The 22150-nt window shown below is 37.8% G+C and overlaps 1 protein-coding gene across 3 annotated transcripts in view; it reads right to left on the reverse strand.

Moving 5' to 3' along the window:
* LOC124170938 (axin) overlaps window positions 1–21955 on the reverse strand; it is a 62482-nt gene extending 40527 nt beyond the window's left edge. Inside the window, exons 1-5 of one of the 3 annotated variants that reach the window (XM_046550029.1) lie at window positions 21733–21955; window positions 9115–9427; window positions 7714–7944; window positions 5619–5887; window positions 1843–2468 (exon numbers count right to left, since the gene is read on the reverse strand). In XM_046550029.1, the coding sequence (XP_046405985.1) occupies window positions 1843–2468; window positions 5619–5887; window positions 7714–7944; window positions 9115–9262 (1274 nt within the window). In that variant the 5' untranslated portion in view covers window positions 9263–9427; window positions 21733–21955. Of the gene's footprint in view, window positions 1–1842; window positions 2469–5618; window positions 5888–7713; window positions 7945–9114; window positions 9428–13829; window positions 14048–21732 lie in introns of those variants that run through there. The other 2 variants (XM_046550012.1, XM_046550021.1) reach the window with 2 other exon arrangements.
* Between the last annotated feature and the right edge of the window lie 195 nt (window positions 21956–22150).

Genomic DNA, 22150 nt, shown 5'->3' on the forward strand with positions numbered 1-22150 from the left:
TGACCCTCACTTTATCCAAGGTAGCCACTAAAGACGTTTGGTCACTGCTGAATTGCTGAGATAACCAGGTCAAAATTAAAAAAAGTATCAATTGAATATTTCACCAATTTTACGAGCCTGAGATACCAATATCAATCTAATTTACAGAAAAAAAAGTTCATCAGGCATATGATTCATAACTGACCTCAAACAAAGACTTAGGGTGAGTTTAACTGAACGTGCTTTGCAAACCATATTGTGTGTAGCTTAGTGCTAACCATTGCACCATGTAAATCCTACTCGACGTTATTACTGTAGCTGTCCACACCAGGGGCTGTTTTTTGTGCATGGAGCCTCGTGATAGGATTAGCAAAGAAGCAGCAAACGAGCGGTATTTGTTTATCGCCTCACATGAAGGGACGCACATCATGGAGGATGCAGTCATTAATACAGTTATAGCTAGAGCAGAGATTTGGAATTACTTCTATTCCTACTAATTTCCCATCATACTCTAGGAATCTGCTCTGCAGAGGCACTAAATGAAGCACTAAACATAGTGAAAGCACAGCACATGACACAATGTGTGGAGCTCGCTTGGTGAGAATGAACCCTTCACCCAGTCTCCTTAGCTCATACAGGAGATTCACTCAAAATTAAATAGGCTCTTCACAGATCTTCATGGTTAAATAAAAAAAAAAAAAAAACACAGTACTATTCCACAACCTTATATTTTTGTAGTCAACAAAAATATAAGGTTGTGGAATAGTACTGTGTTTTTTATTTAACCATGAATATCTCATCGTTCCACCAAGTAACGCCTAAATCTGTTGATTATATTCTTCACAGACCATTTCCATATAACCTTCTCCCATCTTTTTTATTCACACAATGCTTAACGCATCAAAGAGATTGAAAATTGTTTTTGGCAGATATTGTGAAATAACTACGTGCAAAAATGCAACTCAAATTTTTCACTTTTTCCTTTTCACAGGTCATTAAATACATTGACTAGATTTTTCCCTTGATACAAATAAAAGGTTATTTAGTAGTTCCATGAGTTCTATCAATCCCAAATCCCAACTGCATACATTTCAACAATGAATTGTTGAATCTAATGCATAAAAAACATATTCATGCCACTAGGTCTCCTAATTATAAGCAATTTCACACAAATGAAATTATTTGGTTTTCTTGTGGAAACCACAAAAACTAGTGAAAGCATTCAGTGAGAGTCTGCAATAATGCAAAAATATGTGAATCTTACCTCATGCAACTTTAGTTAAATGACTTAATGGATGAAAAACCAACCACAAATGTACATTAACTTCAGAAGATGTTAAAGTCACATGAAAGAAAGGACTGAAATAAATGAATAAAAAAGATACTACTCTACTGTTTTCAATTAAAAGCATTTCATACAATAGTAAAAAGCCTCCATAAAGTCACAAAAATACCATAAGCACAAATAGCTCCAACATCATCATAAAAAAAGCAAAGACAAAAAATACATATGCCAGACTTAAGACTTGCATATAAGGCTATTAGCATGGTGAATGCAAACTTTGTCAATGCAGCAAATGGTATTATCTACACTAAAATATATGAACCGTCAACATTACAATGTGATTATTAACTTAGTTTCAAAAAGGTCAACTAGTATTTTCAGCACCTTCCAATTTTTCATTTTAAATTCACTAGAACACTATGTAAAAGAGCATCTCATCAAAATAGTTCTGATAAGCAATGTATAAGTTTGCTACAGAAAATAAAACTACAAACATGATAGAAAAGACCAAAACCAAAGGGCAGGGTCATGCACAAAATTATCCTGAAGCAATCACAAGCACCATCAAATACACCTACCCAGCATAGGCTTCTGGTTTAGGTCTGAGCTCCATTGCACGACTATTTTGAGTGACTAGTAACATGTCTCTAGTCAAAGGCAGCAGGGGATCAAGCTGCGATGATGGAGCTCCACCAGGAGCTGAACACTGCACACTGTCACCTCCAGTGACCAATTCTGAGTCTTCGTGCACTGTGGGAAGAGGTCCTGTGACAAGGGGCCCCCCGAGGGCACCCTCCTCACCGCCCCCGCAGCTGCCCCCACTACTGCTCCCACTGCCCCCACCACCCCCACCAGGTATAGTCCCTCCTGGGCCACCACTCCCAACCCCACTTTGCATGCACTGGACGTGGTTGAGATAAAGCTCAGACCGAAGGAAGTTTGGGTAAGTAGTCTCGTTGATATGGCGTTCAACCTCTCTCTGGACGGAGTCAAATACGTGACAATCTGGCCGATTGCTGGGGAGTGGGGCAAGAGGTGGGGTAACAACAGCTGCTGAGTCATCTGGGGGGGTTAATGGTGATGTGGCTAATGTGGCTGGAGCAGTGGCCGGAGTGGTGGATTCCCGAACACGCCTCGCCACTTCCCGCCTCATTTCTTCGGGCACGGCCAAAACAGCCCGGGGAAAAAACTTGCGGTGGATCAACTACAAAAAGGAATATATTTTTAAGTCATATTAGAATGATATACTTATTTAAGTGAAATGACTACCAATGAAAGTTACAAATGAGTTAATTCATTCCTTGCAATCATTAATAGTTCAATGTCTTCATTTCGGATACTTCTGTCCCAAGACATTTGACATGTTCTTTGAAGACCCAAGCATGAACACACTACGGATATGCTATCAATTTTTATCAAAGTCAATATATAAAAAGCAGAGACATTCAAAGACTATCTCAAAGTGACTTAGCTTTAGTGAATCTTAAAGAAACTAGTAATCTCTAACAAGTATGAATAAAAAAGGTAATTAGATAAGAAAGTTATCATTTAAAAATTTTAAAACGTGAAAAAATTAAATTTTCCCTCAGCATTAAAAAGCTACAATGATAACATTATCCTGAACATAGAGGTATTATTCTGAGGATTATATTGGAGGACTTTACAGAATTCAAAAATGCCCTACATAAATGCCATTATTCTCTCTGAAACTCACAAAAAAATAAATAATCCAGGTAGTTTGAAAGGAAAATAATACTTAAGAAATTAATGCCTTCACCATGAATGGAGTCGAAATTTTCATAAGGATAAATTAATATTCTGACACAATCTTGGTCTAGTTGACAATGATTCCTGCAAATTGTTAAATCCTGAATCACACCATCATATTTTTTTCAATCCCTTCGGAGAGAAAGCTCGGCAATGGCAAAAGAATTGACTTTTCATCATGATCATCTTCGCACTGATTAACAAGATGGGCTTAACCTGTCAACACCCATAGGTGCCATATGGCACCCAGTGCAGTGCCGAGGATATACTCCTGCAATGCATATAATACAGTGGAACTTGGTTAGTACGTTCCTCCTTAGTACGTTTTCCTCCTTAGTACGGCAATTTCCCTCGGTCCCGGTACCATCCGAACAAAATACAGGTAAAAGAATTTGGTTAGTACGTTTGAAAAAATTGCGCTTTCCTGGTTAGTACGCTCAATTGCTTGCCGTGACGCAACCCGCAATTCGTTCTTAAGTGTCTTCTTAAGGGTCGCAAACGTCTGAATTCATGATTTAATTTATTATTATTATTAGACATTAACATTCTTCCATTCATTCCACATCTCTTTCTTCTACCGTAATTTATCCAAATGCATTTCTGAATTCTTGTGACGTGCTGAATTATAAAATGCGGCCATTTTTCGGGAATGTCTGACTATGAAAAACTACAGCCAATAAGAAGCCCCAATTTTCCCCACCCCGAGCTCCTCACCTTCTGTTGCCTTTGGAGCGCTTGGGAGTGCCCACTGCTGCGCACAAAGTTCGTGAGTGGGCAATTGTTGCTATTGCACGAGTTATCATGATGAAGAAATGAGTCTTAACGGTATTAGACAATTCCCTCATTATCTAAAGCAGTACTGCTCCATAAACTCGACGTCGTGCGTATTTACTTGACTACTGTTGCGGGAGCAGACGATCCTCTGGATCTCCACGCGAAGCTTAGCTTAAAAATACTTGATCTCGGAACGAAAGCAGACGACATTAGACAAATTTTGAAAGTAAATTTCAACTGTTTAATATAAAATTTTCTTGTAATTACGTCGTAATCTAATAATCTTGCGTGTCATCAGTCGATATATCGATCGATTTTACAATGGAAATGGTATCATTCCAGAAGCGAATGTCTACGGCTGTTGCCGTAATTTGAAAGTCAATATAATTTTGCCCAATTTTTATGATGTTTAAAAAACCAGTTGACTTACTCCGGGTTGTTGTTATATTCTCCGAGTACGCTGTGAGAAAGAAAAATGACTTGTCTTCGCTTGTCTGAGCTTCACTCGTCCTCGTTCTGTAAATATATATAGGATAAATCACGGGAGATAGACGCCGTAATCATGAAATCGTCTCCGGGATGTCCATGAAAAATTGCGATTTTTATTCACATGGTATTGTTTTTCATGGTAGCGCTCATTTTCTTGATTTTAAATGTGAAAAGAGTTCAGGAAGGCGATCCTATGAGAACTACCGATAGTAATTGTAATTATGACGACTTTTTCACTGATTGCAATAACCCCGCCTGCTATTATTTACTTTCCTCGTTAGTACGTTTTCCTGGTTAGTACGTTCATTTTTCGTGGTCCCTTCAGAAACGTACTAACCAAGTTCCACTGTATGTGAATTTTAGCATACATTTCAGTGCACATACTTAGTTGAAGGTTTCCTCTATTATTCAGTCAGTTTGATTTGTGTTGTATTGTTGAACTCATGTATATCATATTTTATAAAAATGAAAGATGTGTGATTTCAAAAAAAACTTTGGGTGCTGACAGGTTAACATCCCTTTTCTTATCACTCAGCCCATCCCTTTTACTGCAGCTGAAACCATGGCACTGTCCTTCAACAAATAAAAATGCAAGGCCAACAGAGATTGTAACACCCAACTTGGCATTTGACTGAATGACAGTCGTAAAAAAGGACGGGGGAATAACCATGAGATTCAGCAAATATGGGTTGAGCTATCACTCTTTTGGTTCCTGAAAACCTATTGCTGGAGCAATGGCCCTGAGGGATGGAAAAAATGTATATGTGATTCAGGCTTAAGAATGCAGTTTACATAGTCTCATTGACAATCAGCAGAAGGTATGCACAGACATGCACTATTTAGGTTTATAATGTTTTACGAGTGGTTCAGAGAGAGGAGAAAGACATTTTTTACCAGGTCTTCGACAGTTTTAATGCATTGAATCTTAAGTATGAATATTCAAATTACATAAAATTCTTTGCATTTTGTTCACTGGGAGAACCTGGAGCTTGCCTCTAGGTAAAGTACATTTTTAGAGATCCTAATAGATATTTATCCTAAAAATTAGCAGTGAATTCATTATGTGAAATAGTAAAAATTGTATGCTAATATTCATATCTTAGAGAATGTGATAGCAGAATTTAAGGTAATTGCACTAACCATTAAAAAAACATTAGTCATTCCTCCGATTTTAAAAAATACCTAGGCATAATTCTTGGCATAAGTAAAAACAGTGAGTGAAATTTACCAACTGTATTTATTTGATTGTTCAGGTCAAAATATTTAACAGCAATCATTAAAGAAAGAAAGTAAGAATAACACATCAAAAATAGGAGACACTTACTTTAATTAATTGTGCTAAACGACCTGGATCATCATTAGGCTGTTTCTTCAGGCCTTCACAGGCAAACCAGAAGTTGAGCGTATCTGCACACCGCTCCCCTTCCAGGTACCTCCGAAACAGCTCAACTCCATCAGGATCTTCAAGTAAAGAGCGAAGATTTCGAGCCCATCGCAAGTAGGGTGGGGTTCCACTTGAGTCAGGCAAAGAATTTGAAGAGGAGGAGGCCGACCTGGGCCCACTGTTCTCAGGATCCAATGCCTGAGATGTCTCTGTAATCATAATGTAGATAACATTTCAGTTCCACAAGTTCCACCTAACATGGTATCATAAGGAAATAAAATTGATGGTTTGAGGCATAACTTAGTGAATTATGAAAAATGAAAAAGAAGAAACTTGATGATGACATCTTACGTTGAAACCATGGTCGTGTAAATGTGTGAATAAATATTTCATATGAAAGCACAAAGTTTCTTCTTTTTCATTTTTCATAAGGAACTAAGATAAACCATACTAAACAATAGCTTAATAGCTTTGGAATGGTCTATCCACTAAATCAAATCAACTTAACATGATTTGGGACTAATTATAGTAGGAACTGTTAATCATACACAGCAGTAAGTCCAACAGTTCAACAACGATACAAAAATAAAAACTTCCAAAAAGATGCCATAAAATTCAACGAGCAATAAGTGGTTAAGCAGAATGTATTCTTACTAGTGAACTTACAGTACATCCATGAATATTGGCTCAAATATTCACCAAAACATAAGAATTAGAAAAACCAATACCAGCATTCAACATCATTTCACCATATGCAGAAGGTTTTACCAAGGAGATAGTCAGGGTGCTTCACATTTACAACGAGGCGATGAGAAACAATTTAGCTGCCAAAATTCCTGCACTGCTATACTAACATAAGGACTGTCAACCCAAGGGCTAACAGCGTCACCATGGGATATAATGTATGTACAAAGTTCAATATAGGAAAAATAATTTCACTAATAAATGCTGCATAGTTAAAGACAAGACCATCAAACCAGTCTGCTATCACAGAGTTTGTGTGAAGCACGTCCTCCCAAAACTTTGATCTGGATGAGGCAAAAATAATTACTGAATAACGAGGAAAGCCATAGAAATGGTACAACCCAGGAAAACATCCAGGAGTATGAGGGTACTAATCAATGATTCATGGGTGAACAGCCAACTCCTGAACCACACCATTCTGAATGTTGCACCATATTAGTTGCCAATACATAAGATAATTGCATAAGAACTGAATGGGAGACTGGAAAATTCATGAAACTTGATTATTGATTGATCCTCAAGATTAACCAAAAGGGGAACAACACCTGAAAATCATGAGGGGCCCTTTGTTTCCCACACAATAGGGTGGTTTCCTATTATTTATTTATTGACTAAATCGAAAGATTATTACTCCTGGAGTACGTATTTCACGCTTTTAGATTTTTAAATGACGATATCTATTTTTTGCGATTAAATGAAAAGTGGAAATTTTCAAGTGCGCGAAAACGCGAAGGCTAAGTATGAATGCCAGGAAAATGCCGTGTGACGTCGTTCTGGTTCCCACTGCCACAAGTGAGGTGACCTTGGGGCGAGGTTCTGAGCACTGATATGACGCAAGATGCTAGCAGGTAGCAGAGTACCATGCTAGCTGGTAGCGCTTGGCTTAAACAAGGATTATTAATACCTTATCGAACGAAGTAAAATTTCCGACCTTAGGCAGTTTTAATAGGTGATTATTAAGAGACGTTTCCCTGAGCTCTGTGCCTCATGCATGCATTGGTAATCTCAGACGATGTAAAACTCCTATCTACTCGTATAGAAACTAGGTCCCTGTGACGTCACGTGGAGTGGCATCGCATGGGCGCCAATCTAGCCTTTTTTAAATGAGGATAAAATTGACCCTTGCCATTCGTCTAAACCGGTATTTCTAAAACCAAATAATTTGTATATTATTAATACACTAATGGTGGGTAACGAATCGCAATCAATGTCTTTCATTTTCTTTGATGAAGGAAACTACCCTATTGATGGGTGTTGCAGAGTGTTTCTTACATGAAGACAACAAACATACCATCATGATGAGTGGTAGAAGAATCGGTGGCAGCAGCTGCCAAGCGATGGGTGGGCATAAATGGAGATGAGGAAGATGCAAGGTGGCAGGGAGTGTGGCATGGGGAGCCAATTGCCAATCCACGACTGGACTTGGTATGCCTCGAAGCCCAATCTTTGGATGTTGGAGATTCATATCCCTCTCCAATGTCAATTGACTCCATCCCCAAGCACCTCGATTCATTTTCTTCACCTGAAATACAAATAACGTCATCTTGAATTTATAACACAAAATGTTACACATGACTTTAACCAACATGCCTTATTTAATAAAAGGAAGGGATAAAAAATTAAATTTAGACCTAATAGAGGACTTAAGATGAAGTTATGTAATGAAAAGCCAAAAAATATTCTAACTCCTTTTCCAAGAGAAAAACGTACATTGTAAATGGTCAATGAATCTTTTCAAAGTAATGAAACAATTTGTTATGTTATTGATGAGTTTTGCTTTATCCACATAATGAAGCTCAAGCATATCTTATTGGTGTTGCTAACCATTGTGCAATACGTCACATTGCTACAAATTACTTGTGCATTCCCGCTACCGCAGAAGAAAAAACAGAATTCATGGAATATTGAACAATTAAATTACTTCTGCATGCAGCAGAAGTGGTCCTAAGAAGTAAAATAGGGGCCACTTAGGTGATCACAGGTATAAAGGAACCTCAGAAGTATCACCAGTACGTGTTTGTTGCAATGAGGAATTAAAACAGAAAAAGCATTACATACATAGTAGGAGAGAACCCTTTTTTATATCATAAGATGGCATTGTCTAATATATATCGATACCTCCACTGCAAAATCACTCAAAAATGGCCAACCAAATCAAATCCGCTCATCTAGTAGCCCAACAATACGAATCCGCTCAGCTAGCAGTGTCCGGAGCATGAACACTCATCTCCTATTCTCCAAGCTTGGAGGTGAGCGTTTATGCTACAGACACTGACAGCTGAGCAGATTTGTATTGCTGGGCTACTAGATGAGCAGATTTGATTCGGTGGGCAATTGTTGAGCGCTTTAGCAGTGGAGGTATCGCTGTGTATAATCAGTTTAAATAAAACGTTCTTAACCTTTAAATGTGACTTAATTATTATTTTTTTTATTATGATAAAAGTTAAGGTGGCTCAATATATATCTTTTGCACCCCCCACCTCCGAGTTTTTTCTGTATCCGCCACTTTTATCACCCCCACCTCACTCTCACCACAGTTGTTCGTCAAAATAGACTTGGCCAGTCTCAGTATTTGCACTGGTTTCAGTAAATTGTGACAGAGAGGTCTTTAATGCATCATCAAAACCATTGGTAATCAATGAATTACAAAAAAATGCATCTTTGCAATGGTCCCATCAAAACATTGACAAACCTGGCACTGGAGGACGAGGTGAATTTCTGTGGAAGGTCTCATCATCTGCGTGTGCCACCATCCTTGTTCCATGCTCATCTCTATCTCTGAATTCAATGCTGCTGCTGCCACCTGTGCATGGTTCTCTTGGGGAGCGGATGTTGCTCATCCTGTAACCTTCTCCACTGCCTTGCTCTTATGCGCAAGACCACCACCTGCTTGATACTGATGCCGACTCCACTGTAGCTGCCGGTGCCACAAGCAACTGCCTAAACAATGCTCCCACAAGGGCCGAGACCCAGGAGGGAAGCTCATGGTGTGCAATGTTTAATACCTGAAGAAATATAACAGTGATAATGTTTTATTAGAAGTAGTAAAAATTTTCATTTCAAACAACTTTATCTCTAGGTTATTGCTTTCGTTATTTAACCCTTTCGCTATAACAGCAGTTGCAGTTTTTAATCCAAGAAAGAACAAGCCCAATCAAAAACGCATCAGGCTTTCTTGAATTTAGTGTTCTATAAAAAACTTGATTTTTATATACAATGCAGTAGAATAAATACCATTTCATCAGGAGTGATAAATATTTATATAATCTCCAGTATAAACGTGAAGCTCAAAATATTTTAAACAAAAATTTTTATTACACGCAGGATTAAACATGGGGCTGACAATTCCACACCTTCAGCATTTTAAAGTGAAAAACGATTCTAAATCTAATTTATCGGCAACTTGCGCATCTAAGAGTTAAACAATCCAGTCCCTGATGATGGGAAAATGAGTAGGCCAGCAAATTGAATCAAAATAAACAACTGAAATATATAATTTCATTTCAGTCGACACAAACTATTTCATGTAATTATTGCTGTTGGACTGACATTAAAATGGACATAATGGCCCCCATCACTCCCTAATTTCCATCTATACATTCTAACTTGCCCCTTCTTTCCATTGAGTTTGATTGAATGGGTTACATTGTGTTTCCAAGAAGATTAAATCACCGCTTCCCTCATTCTTCCATTCAAAGAGTAGAGGGTTCTCAAATGTGCCATATATTAAACTTTTGAGCCGACTATCCCTTGCCCACCCTCAGAAGAATCCTTCCTGGAGTGGCACAAGCCCACTCATCTGTGCGGCTGCCTGCGAAGGGAGCAAGCACCCTCCCTCCACCACTATTCATCATTGGACTTTAATGGCAACATCCCCCGATTTGAGGTCCCAAGTTCAAATTCCAGGATGATGATACGCTGTATCGAAACCGGTTGCAAATATATTTTATTTTGTTAAACAGCGAAGTCTTTTTCTTAACCTTTGTGCATCATGAAGGAGTTTCACCATGTTACGCCAACCACCATCGCATTTTCCAGGTGAAGCCTTTGGACACCCCAAATAAAAATCCCTGAAGTGCAAGGTAACTCATGGAAAGGAATTGGTCTGAATGTGGGAAATTCACTTGCCTATGACTTAGTATGGTATGTGGTATTGGAGGAGGCGACCGACAGCTTAGGTCATTTTCACCATGGGGGATAGGGTAGGTAAGGAAGGGTGGAGAGAAACCCGGCGTCGGCATTAGCCTGCTCTTAACGAAAGGCGCCAACGGGACCACGGCTTAACGTCCCATCCGATGGACATAGTGTTGCCCTTGAAATGTCCTCCACACAACATTCAAGCAAGGATCGGGCAGTCTCTGAAAATCTCTGCCACCGCCAGGATTTGAACCCGAGTCTGTCGGGGGGGAAGCCACCACACCAACCCGATACCCCTATGACTTAGTTTTTGGGTGAGCTCAAGCCTCACCTACCCGAACCAACCTTGGGGTTGAATCACTGAGTGAGTAGGAAAACGGCGGTTACAACAAAAATGAATATGAAAATTAAGTTACCAGCAAATTTTTAAATTTTTATTTTAATACCTATGATTCACACCTGTGATTAAGTTCACAAAGCTGAGTGTTAGAATTGATATTGATTGCCTGTGAGTAATATGCTCCCAAAAAATCATTTCTTTCACAGAAGTGCCCCATTTGACAAAAGAAAATGTAATAAGGCATGGTGTAAGTCTATCTGCTTAGCTTCTGAAAGTTGTGAATTTGGTCTCTTAAGTACCCCCACAGTAATTAGATTTTAATGATGGCTTTGATTATCTGTAAAATTACAATAACAATTACCTTTTGTTCCTCAAAATTTCTTTACATATTAGTGATATCTCACTAAATAAATTTTTGGCCTGTATAGCAAATTGGTCACATACCCCTCCATCCACTGAAATTGGACACATTCAATCAGGAGCATAGGCATTGATGTTCCTGTCAATCCTTAATCATTTGGTTTAATGTTTTTGCCACCTCTGTCAGGGACTCTTCATGGATTTTACAGAAATTTGGGAAGCAATTTGTCCAAGTAAGGAAAGAGCCTCACCTTAACTTAGTATGCTTGCATGGCCTCATAATTTTTTTTATAGCTATGTGAATATATAAGATTAAATATAGTAAGCAAAAGCATGATAGAGTTTGATTAACTAATAGAGAAATGAAATCCGGCTACTATTGGATTTCCAGCAAAAATTGCCAAATTCCTTTGAAAACTTCAACAGAGTATTTAAATTTGGAATAAAATTTATTATATAAAAATATTTCTTTTGACAATGGCTGTGTCAGTTAAACTTTTTTATCACTTCCAATTCTAGTTCAGATTCGGTAACTGTTTCTTAGGCCTAAGTTCTCGCTTTCCTTTTCTATTCGAGCCTTTTATTTTCATTGCTTGGTGTTCAAACTCTAACAATGACTTTTGTTTCGGTGTTATGAAAACTATCTAAAATAAATAATCAAGTCATCTGACTGGTGTCTGCATCCATTCCACTACTATATTTAAAATATATAACATACACATTTTGCAAACGAAAACTCTTAAAATTGGGTTTTGCCGAAACCTTCATCAATTAAAGTAGTATCATTCTGAATGTAATGCATATCAGCTACTCCCAGGGCAATTAGAATAACCATAAATACAACTAGACAGCAATCTATAGTACTGCACTGAACATCCAACTTTTTTAAAAGGCCCTCATAAGAACAAGAATTCCAGAAAAACAGAGAAACAGTTAATAATTATATATTTGGTAATACAAAACTTATCGGCAAAATGCTTATTTCCTGACTTGTAAAAGTTTATAAGAAACCATTGCACACAGTGACTATTTGATTTCTCCTTAAAGTATGACTCACAAGTGGAGCACTATGAGATGTTGATATTAAAATACATTAATTCACTCAGACTACATTCCAACTGTCACACACAATCTTTACAGCAATAGACATAATTTTAACTTAATTGATCTCTGACCTAGCATAATGTAGCTTCAACTTCACCAAATACCTATAACCAGTTATCTATGAACATTATCCATCAAATAAAATAAGATTCACCAATTAAGATATTCCTATAAATTTATTAAAAATATATTAATAATTAATACAAGGTCATGGAATAAAGTAAAATGGAGCATATTAAAAACTTTACAGAAACAAAAAAGATATCCTTAGTTTAACATTCTTTCCACAAGTGACTAACTATATTGCACAAGTAATGCAATAAAAATTCCATACATCAGGTGATTAAGCAACTGTAATTAGAACAATTAAGAACTTGGTTAATTTTTTTACATTTTTAAAAACTTTGTATTGATGAATAATATCATTATCTTCTTTAACAGTCATTAAAATTATTCAAACTTCAAAAAATTAATTAGAATATTCAATATTCTTAAAAAGAATTTCACATGGTATCCTGTAATAATTCTACCAAAAGTCCTAAATTATAATTCAATTGTCTAAAATCAAATGCTCTTGAAAGCCAAGACATTTATTCATTGTTATTTTCTTCTAAGTTATACTACTATAAACGAATCCTTTATCATAGCAAACTTCCTACACAAATAGATGCTCATAATTAATCTTTTAGTTATCCTGTAGCAAAACATTAAAATGAAGTTGAATGCAAACTTCAATTCATCCTCCAAATTTGCCTATTCTTGACAACCATATTCATCATAAATAAGAAAGATCCTATTCATATTCCAGATATACATATATATAAATATAATTTAATGTAGAAGAAGCCTTCCTCAAATCAATTTATAAACACACAAAAACAACTACGTACAAGGCTTCAGTGTCACCATGTGGAAATCAAAACTATAAGCTCTGCCATTCAACCACAGCGTCCTCCCCCTCCTCACCCCTTATCCCTCTCCCGACCAAACCGATCAATATTGGGCTTGGCTTGATCTAAACACTACGATACAATTCAAATAGAAGGGCAGTATATTTGATTTATATACTTGTCAAGCACACAAAAAGGATATGTAAAAATACTTCCTCTTGAAATAACATGTTATTCGACCCAAGATGTCACACACACACGCACATACTCACACAAACATACATATAAATCAACACATCGCTCTTGTTAGTCACACATTACAACAAAAGATGCCTCAGCGGCACTCACATCCCATGCAACCAGTGTTTTCAACCACACAACATAGCTGTCACCATTGGAGGAAATGCCAGAGGGGCCGTCTTCAGTTACCAAATCATATTGATATGACGAGGGGTCTTGAGTAAACCCAATAAAATTGGAATGAAATGAGGGATAATATGTCATTGTTTACTTTATCATTAGAAGGCCGCAAATAATAGCTGTCCTGACAGCATCACAAGAGGGACGCATACATACCGAGCCTGCTCATTGTGGTTTGTCGGAGGAAGGATGATCCCTTGCCCAAGAGGAGGGTTGGGCAGGACAGGTGAGAGACAGCTGGCTAGAGCTAGGTAGACGGGTGGTTTCACTCAAACTCACAGAGAGAGGAAGAAGTCAAAACTTTTCCACATTTAAGCCAGGCTTCTCGATCACAACTCTTGGCGTCACATTGAACTATTGACCAAGCTGGGGTAGTCTACAGCCGTGCGCAAAGAACATCAAAGACGACTGCGCAGTTGAGTTGCATTTGTGTCCGCTGACACTGCCCATGGCGTCGCTGCTCTTTCACTAATCGATCCCGTTCCAATCGCCATAATCGTAGGATGAATCACTCATATCCTTTGCATTGAAAGCAAGTCAAGCATAGAACACTCCTTGGATTATATGAGAGCAGCTCAGAAATACTATCCATTCATACTTCCCCCATAAAAAACCTGAACAAAGACCCGACCCTCAAATTCTATAGAAATATGAATATGGCCAGATTTCAGACTCCAAGGGTTTCCTACCTACCCCTAGCTTTGATTGACAGCTGAATACTTCATAAGGGCTCCATAAACAGGTATATGGGTTAGTTATTTGTTCACTGAGGATGAGTTCTCCTAATTTTTTTAACATGGCTTCAGAAGGAAACTAACCATCAAAATGGCAAAAAAATGAAACAAAAAAAGCATAAAATTGCAAAACTATGGTTTATTGAAAATTGTTTCAACAATAGATCAGTCAAACCACATATAAAAAATTTTCTTCTGCAATAAAAAAAGGTAAAAAATTTAAAAATTTCTGTTTAGAAAATGCAGAATAATGATCGAAATTTAAACTATAGCATCAAGAAAAGTGTTACTTCAGTTGCATAAGTTCAGACAAATAAAAGAGAATAAAAATTCAGACTTCACTAATGCAATCAATATCAGCAAATACAAAGAATCACGTTTACTAATTAGCCATAAAACATTAAACTGTAAATTGAGAAATATTTTAAGCCTGAGTCAATCATTTCTTCCGTCCCTCAGAGTTATTACTCCAGCGATAGCCTTTCAGGGACCAAAAAAATTATCGCTCAAACAGTCATTTTCTGAATCACACGGTATTTCCGCTATCCCTTATTCCTGAGCTTATTTAAAACAGCAATTCCATGAAAATCCGAACGCGATGTAACAATCGCTGTTAGCGGCCGTTTGTTCTGATTGGCTGAAAGACGGTACCAGCGATGGTTACATCGACGGTAAAAAGGACGTGCCTAATGATGACTTCCCATTCCTGAAAAATGATAGCGTGAATCGGTCATTTTTCCGTCATTATTGCAGCTATCGCTCGAAAGGGACGGAAATGTTTTTCGTGCCATTCAGGCTTAAGTAATTTGACTTTAACTAATTTATCAAACGTCAAATGAATTATTTCGCTTGTTTTCATTGCAACTGAGCAAAAATCCGTGAAAAAAGGTTTTACAGAGAGGATTAGAAAAACATGGGAGTAGATAATGACTCATACCAGGAGTACCAAAATTACTTGTTCACGTTTACCGTTGCATCAATAATGCTTTACTTATTATTAATTTGTAATGGGGACAACTGCAGATCCCAACGAGCGATTCGGCTCTATATACATAACGCCTACTGCTTCAAAACGGCTACCACTATAAGTTTAAGTCTCCCTTTCTTACCAACTGCACTGCATATTTTCGCGTGGATTTCAAGACAGAAGCTGCATATGTAGCCCACATGTCTGGCCTATTGTCATAGTCGTGTTTTTACCCATCCTGAACTAACAAGCGCTGTTGAAATCCATCTTGAAAACCCTCTTCAGTAATACTAGAATAGGGTCCTAAAATTTTACCGAGGATAATGTTAGCCGCGAGCCACAACAAGGCGGAAAAACGGGAACCTTCTGTCCTTTCGTGAGGGAACCAACTGCGCCCTGAAGAGGGTAAGCGGCCTTCCTCTGCTCACTTACGCATCGCAGGAGGTTCAGTATTAGCCTAGGGTGGTCATCGATTTCCAACATGAGATTTTACGAAATTCTCTTCGACGAGCAGGGTTACTCATCCAGATGGGAGTCACGTTTACAATGATGCCTGGAACCGCCGAGCGTATATACTTGATCGAAAAGCTGAAGGGTAAGGGGCTCAAATTTGCAGGAAGATTACGGTAATGATTTAGGAATACAAAGTTAATATGAAATTTGGGGGAAACATTACCAATTAAAATTGAGATGCAAAAGTAAAACTGCTAGTTTATACGCTTAAAAAGTTATTTGTCGATGTGATTGTTAATCCACGAGATCTATTGATCTATTCTTCCGCCATACGATATAAACAGTCGCCACGCAAAGGGATACCTTGATTCCTTTCACAGATATTCCTCTCTTACTTGCGATAGCAAATTCGGAAATTTCTGGTCGCAATCTAACCCTTCTCCTCTGTTCTCCGTTTTTCATGGGGACTTCTCTCACACTCGAAACACAATGTTACGCATTCGTGCTCTTCGATGAGTGATTAAATACCCGACTTGAAAGGCAACGCACCGCATTTTCAAAGGGGTGGGATAAAAAAATAGAAAAAAGTACACGCAAAAATGTAAGGGTAAATGTTATTGGCGCATGCCTAAATGCGAAAATGAAATAAAAAACACAAAATCGAGAACTCACATTTTAAAAAGCCTAAAAGGAAATAGAAAACATGATTAAGACGAAGACACAATTCACTTGAAAAAGAAAAAAAAACAGAGCATAAGAGGGAATGAAATATGACCTCGAGAAAAAGTATTCATGTTTATATCACAATAGAAACACGTTGAAATATTGCAATTCCTCAATATTAAACATATATTTCTTTTCCATTAACATGAGCCACTAACATCCACTAAACACGAGCACAAGAAATGGAATTCAGGATTACGCGAATAATGGTAACGTTATGCTGCTATACCCCCTTGGTATAAATCACGACTTGTATAAAGTTAATTTCCCAAGGCAAAACAATAAATTAGTAACTTTAGTGTAGATCTAGACTAAAGTTACTAATCATTGAAACTCGAGTTTCAATGATTCTAAGCCAAACCTCGGTAAAGACGAATTGTCATTCTTATTACTTTTACAGCATACTTAAAAGACAGAGCAGATTGAACTAAAAGCACAAGGAGCACAAATATTCGATGTAAATTAGTTTCCACAAGGCCTACGCTTTATTTCCAGATTTTCCGAGCCCAGAAATCATTTCGCTCACAACCTCCTCGACATTTTAACCTTCCATTGATATCTTTCGCGGGCACAAAAATTGCAATGACCCTATGATTTTCCCCAGGATACCAAACTCTAAAAAAGAAACAATCTCCGCGGACTCAAATGTGGAGGAGGGATGAAGGGAAGAAAAAAATGCTCGGGCCACCGCATTTTATTGGAGCGGCCCTCGCAATGATGCCTATTTCTGTAACTACACTATATACCACAAAACATACATGCGGTGCAAGGATTTTTCTCGCGTAAATTTTAAAATATTAAAAAAAAAAATAAGTATGATGAGTCATGTGGGAATGGTGAATATCCCCCTCGACCAAAGTAAATGTGGACGTTTGCAGGGGCATCAAAATATATTGGGGGACACCCGGATTCTATAATTTCAGTAGAATTTCGTACTTACTGTACTAACAAATATTTGACAACTAGAACTAATGAAGAGCAACCATCCTGCTATCATACGATTGTCTCCATCAACTGACATAAAAAAACAGGATGCCTCAGCAAAGACTTCTCCATCGACTGACTAGTAACCTATACCAATATGACCAGTAAGGAGAAACTACATCGGGTGGGCTAGTCGGTGGGTCTCATGATTTGGGGAGTTTATAACCGCCGAGTTTAAGTCCACTTAATGATCTTTTATTACATATTCCCCAGCATAATCACGGAACTTTATATTCATACATGAAACTAATTTACTACGGTAAAAATTACAACCACCGACGAAGAGATTTGGTGGTAGTAATGAGCCACCCGGTTACCAACAATGCAACACTTTGTAATAGCATTTTTTCTGCGTTAAAAAACACTAAATAATACAGAAAAATTGCATGAAAGTTAAAACTTGAGAACAGTGAATTAATGGCTCTGAGAAAAAACGTTAACTATTCGATCAACCAACGATTACTCGGATCAGAGCACTATGCATGACGCCGTTCGTGTATGGGGCTAGGGCTCCAACTGCAAAGACGATCGAGTAGGGACCTTTGAAATAAGCGGCTCCTTAAGAGCAATGCTGAAAGCTTTACCTCCAGTAATTTTTCAACGCTTGTTTGCCTAGGTTGGAGAAACTGACCAGGAAACTTCATTGGGGATGAAACTTCCTACTAGATGGCTAATGACTAAACGACAACAACACAGGAAGCGGCGATATCCATGTGGTATTTCAAGATCAATAGGGACAGTCTGGGTTGGCCGAAGATCATCAAGGGTCGATGAATAGAGAGCACTTGGAGGAAACACCAAGATGGTACCCAAAAGCCAGCTAGGCTCCATTCTCTAACAAAATAATTTTTGTCCAGCCGACGGACCTCGATAATGCCGGGCGGCATTTACCAGGAGTTCCAGGAAACTCTGACACTGTTTTACCGAGAGTGACAGGCCAACTGATAGATGAATAAGTCAACTTGCTTTAGTAGTACTCGCAATAACGAACGATCTACCCAATTAACGACATTATTTCCGTCAACACCAGTGGAGAATTATGAGCTACCCACGCTAATATATATCCTCACTCACATATAACAATACACCCACGCTAATGGTTTAAATCTTCATCTTAAAAATCTTAATGAATGAAGAAATGATGACTATGTAAAAGCCACTTGTCTAAGATCATCAGACGCTTTGTCGCTGAGAGGTACTGCATACAACCAAGGCGCCTCCGAAAGTAATGAACTATGGAAAGTGAAGAAACCCCCCCACTCACGCCCCGAAAAAAAACAACCTTAATCCGCTAGTATTCAACAAAGCCAATCATCATCTATAATACAAGACGAAACAGGTAAATTAAAAGCAGATAGCCACGGCCGGAGCAAGAAATTTTTTTCGAGGGTGGGTTCACTTGAGGAGATTGTACAATTATGGGAGGAGGCCCTTTTGGTCGGGATATAGGCGGTGTAACATATATTTCGAGGGTCAAATATAAAAAAGGTGTCCAAATGACACGTCAGGATATGAACCCGCGGCCCTACGTCTTACAGCTAAGCGCTCGCCCCACTAGGCTACGTCCAACCCACCCAAACATATTACCAATATTAGGATGATATAACGCATTAAGTCGCTGCTTCCATAATGGAGTAAATTTTTAAATAAACAATTTATGTAAAAAATTGGGAAAATTAAATTCGCCTCTTTTCGCCGTATGGCTAAACCTGCAACGATAACTGACAAAAAATGTGATTACATTTCTATGAATCATTACATACCACGGGATTTCAGATATTTTTAATATATAAACATCACTTTGTAAACATAGGCATGCATGTACTGAATATGACACGCAATGTGCTCAGAAAATCAATTTCTACTCATATAAAATCGTAAAATTCGTATTTTAAATTATATATGCTACGTGTAAACTTTCACGTAGAGAGAAAAGCTGATTTTAATTACCAAGTGAACTTATATCCACTTCCATAAACCAAATAGCGCGATTTGTAATCAACGCTTCAGGCATGTGAGTACGAAAGCTTTTAGACACCAGTGAAAGAGTACTTCCAACTTGAATATATATTTACGTATCGAGGGTGACAACAGCTGATAAATGTCCGAGACAACATGTACTCAATGACGAGTCTCCAAATTAATTCTCCTCGATGTGAATGAAAAGGTAACACAACCCCGACAGTATGGGTAATACTTTTGAAGTAAGCTTCCCCGGAGATTATGACGATAGAAGTGGACCTGAGGAAGCCAACTGGAACGATGGCGAAATATTGTCCAGTAATATGGATAAACGCGGAAGGAAACCCGGAAGAATCGCTGCCTGTGGGTAATACTTTATCGCTTGGGGCTTCCTTAACTGTACACCACCCAACAGAATACCGAAAAGTTATGGGCAGCAGAGAGGCTTGGCACATCAGAGAAGACTTCCACATAACTGAAAAGCTACGAAACTCCAGCAAAGTGCGAACATGACATATCATAATGACGCCTAGATGGTATTATAAATAAAAAAACTATCAACGATATTTGCCACCTCAACCTTAAAATAAAAACCAGGAATTCAATACTGACTTGAATAAGGCACGGCAGGAGTTGAACTAGATAGAGGCTTATTGGACAGAGGATTTAAAGCATTATGCAATTGGTTGTCTGTACGAGGAGCTCGCGACTAAATTGGTAGAAAAAATGTTTTCAGATATAAGGAATTGAAATAACAAAATTTCTTTGTATTATGGCAAACAATTTTCAAGCAAAAACTGTAAGTTGCAGTAGGTGATAGCAACAACATTAATGAAAAAGTGGTGATAGATACATACATAGGGATTAACCACTCCACGACATGAAACTTCCGCAAAAAGTAAATATTGGAGCATTAAATAAAACGAACACAATGTTCCGCACTTGCTCATGTGCCCGACATGAATTCCGTACGCCACCTCTGACTCCGACTGAAAACAACGAAGGGCATTTGACATGAATCGAAAGTGACATTGAGGGAAAAAAAACAATGCACATAAATTGTAAGGCCCATACGACTATGATAATGTGCACCGAGATGACCAAAATATAAACAAAAAAGGGATAAGAGAATGAAGTAACACGGGGAGCGCTCAAATATACTAGTGCATAGAGCAATAAAATGCACGAACGACTTCTCCGGCCGTCATCTCGATTACAGTGATATTAAAAATTTAAAAAATTCTTCCTCTAATATCATTTAAGAAGTCATCAATAACATTAACATTCAGGAATTCGAGAAGCGCTTCTTCACATTCAAGAGTACCCCAACTTACGGATAGTTAACGTGAATCCAAGTTTTCGAAATTCCATTAGAAAATTATACTCCAAAAATAATCACACACGTTGGATAAATGGTATTTTAATCAATTGCTTAATTGATATACGCATAGCATCTAAGGAATACATAGCGGCTGAGCGAGGATAAAGAGACTAAAACATAGTAAACGTCGAAGTACCGCTGATTGTAACACGATTAACGCCGCCTCTTTAGGTTAATAATTAGAAGTAATAATATTGTGTGTAAAAAGGTAACATTTTTAAAAGTTAAAATATAAACATCAAAGGAATAATATCGGGCAAGGATGCACGACATCATTCAAAGAGTTAAGTGAAAGAAATTCACTGGAGTAAAATGTCAAAATACGGGTCGATTAACTATTCGATTGTCATTGCACGAAAGATGAAAAAAAGATATTTCATGGCCGTTCTTCATCAAGAATTCTAACAATACTAACACATCGTTACCAAAGGGGTTGCAAAGTTGTCTGGGCAGTCTTTTCAGGTCGCCCTACGAAATCCACAAAGAAAAAATTATTACTCTACGTTACATACCTAGGAATCGTTTGGACGGAACGTTACACACACCATTATAAGTTGTACACAAAGGGATTTAAAAATACGTTATGCAGACATTGTGATTATGAGGGCTAAAATAACCATTTCAGTCGCAACGTATATGCGAGGTTATTGTCAATCCTCATCCCACAGAAATAGAAATAGAAGCATGGTACGAAGCACATAGGAACTTGATCTAATCCTCAATTTCTCAACGCAGGGAGACAATACGAGAAAAGACGCATCATATAAAAGTACTAGGCTACTTTTTTCGTAATCGATGCCGAAAGTGATGGTCTAGGTGAACATAATACATAATTTAAGACACTTTATAACCTACCTTACGAATGCCTTTGATGTTGATTCCTGAGGTCTCGTAAAACAAATCACGGTAACAACAAATCCAACAGTGGCACATTATTATAAAACTAATCCATCACGCGTGCGACCTTAACAACGTAATAAAGGCAAAATTCACGTTTAATTCTAACAAAATAGTACTGTCAACACTAACAAAAAGAAACTACTTGACGTACTTTCACGGATGGACATTTAACGAGTCCCTCTACCGGTGGTAATTAGTAACTAATTTGAAATACCCGTTCGTCAGGTCTTAATATTACGAAAAACAGGGAAAATATAGGAATTGATAGAAAAATATTTTGTATCAAACTGTAATTAGAATTTTTCTCATCATCTACATATAAAATATCATGTAGTACATCTAGATGTATTTGCCACATGAAATTGTTTGTTTA

The sequence above is a fragment of the Ischnura elegans genome, chromosome 1, assembly GCF_921293095.1.
Source record: "Ischnura elegans chromosome 1, ioIscEleg1.1, whole genome shotgun sequence".
In the NCBI taxonomy this organism is placed as follows: domain Eukaryota; kingdom Metazoa; phylum Arthropoda; class Insecta; order Odonata; family Coenagrionidae; genus Ischnura; species Ischnura elegans.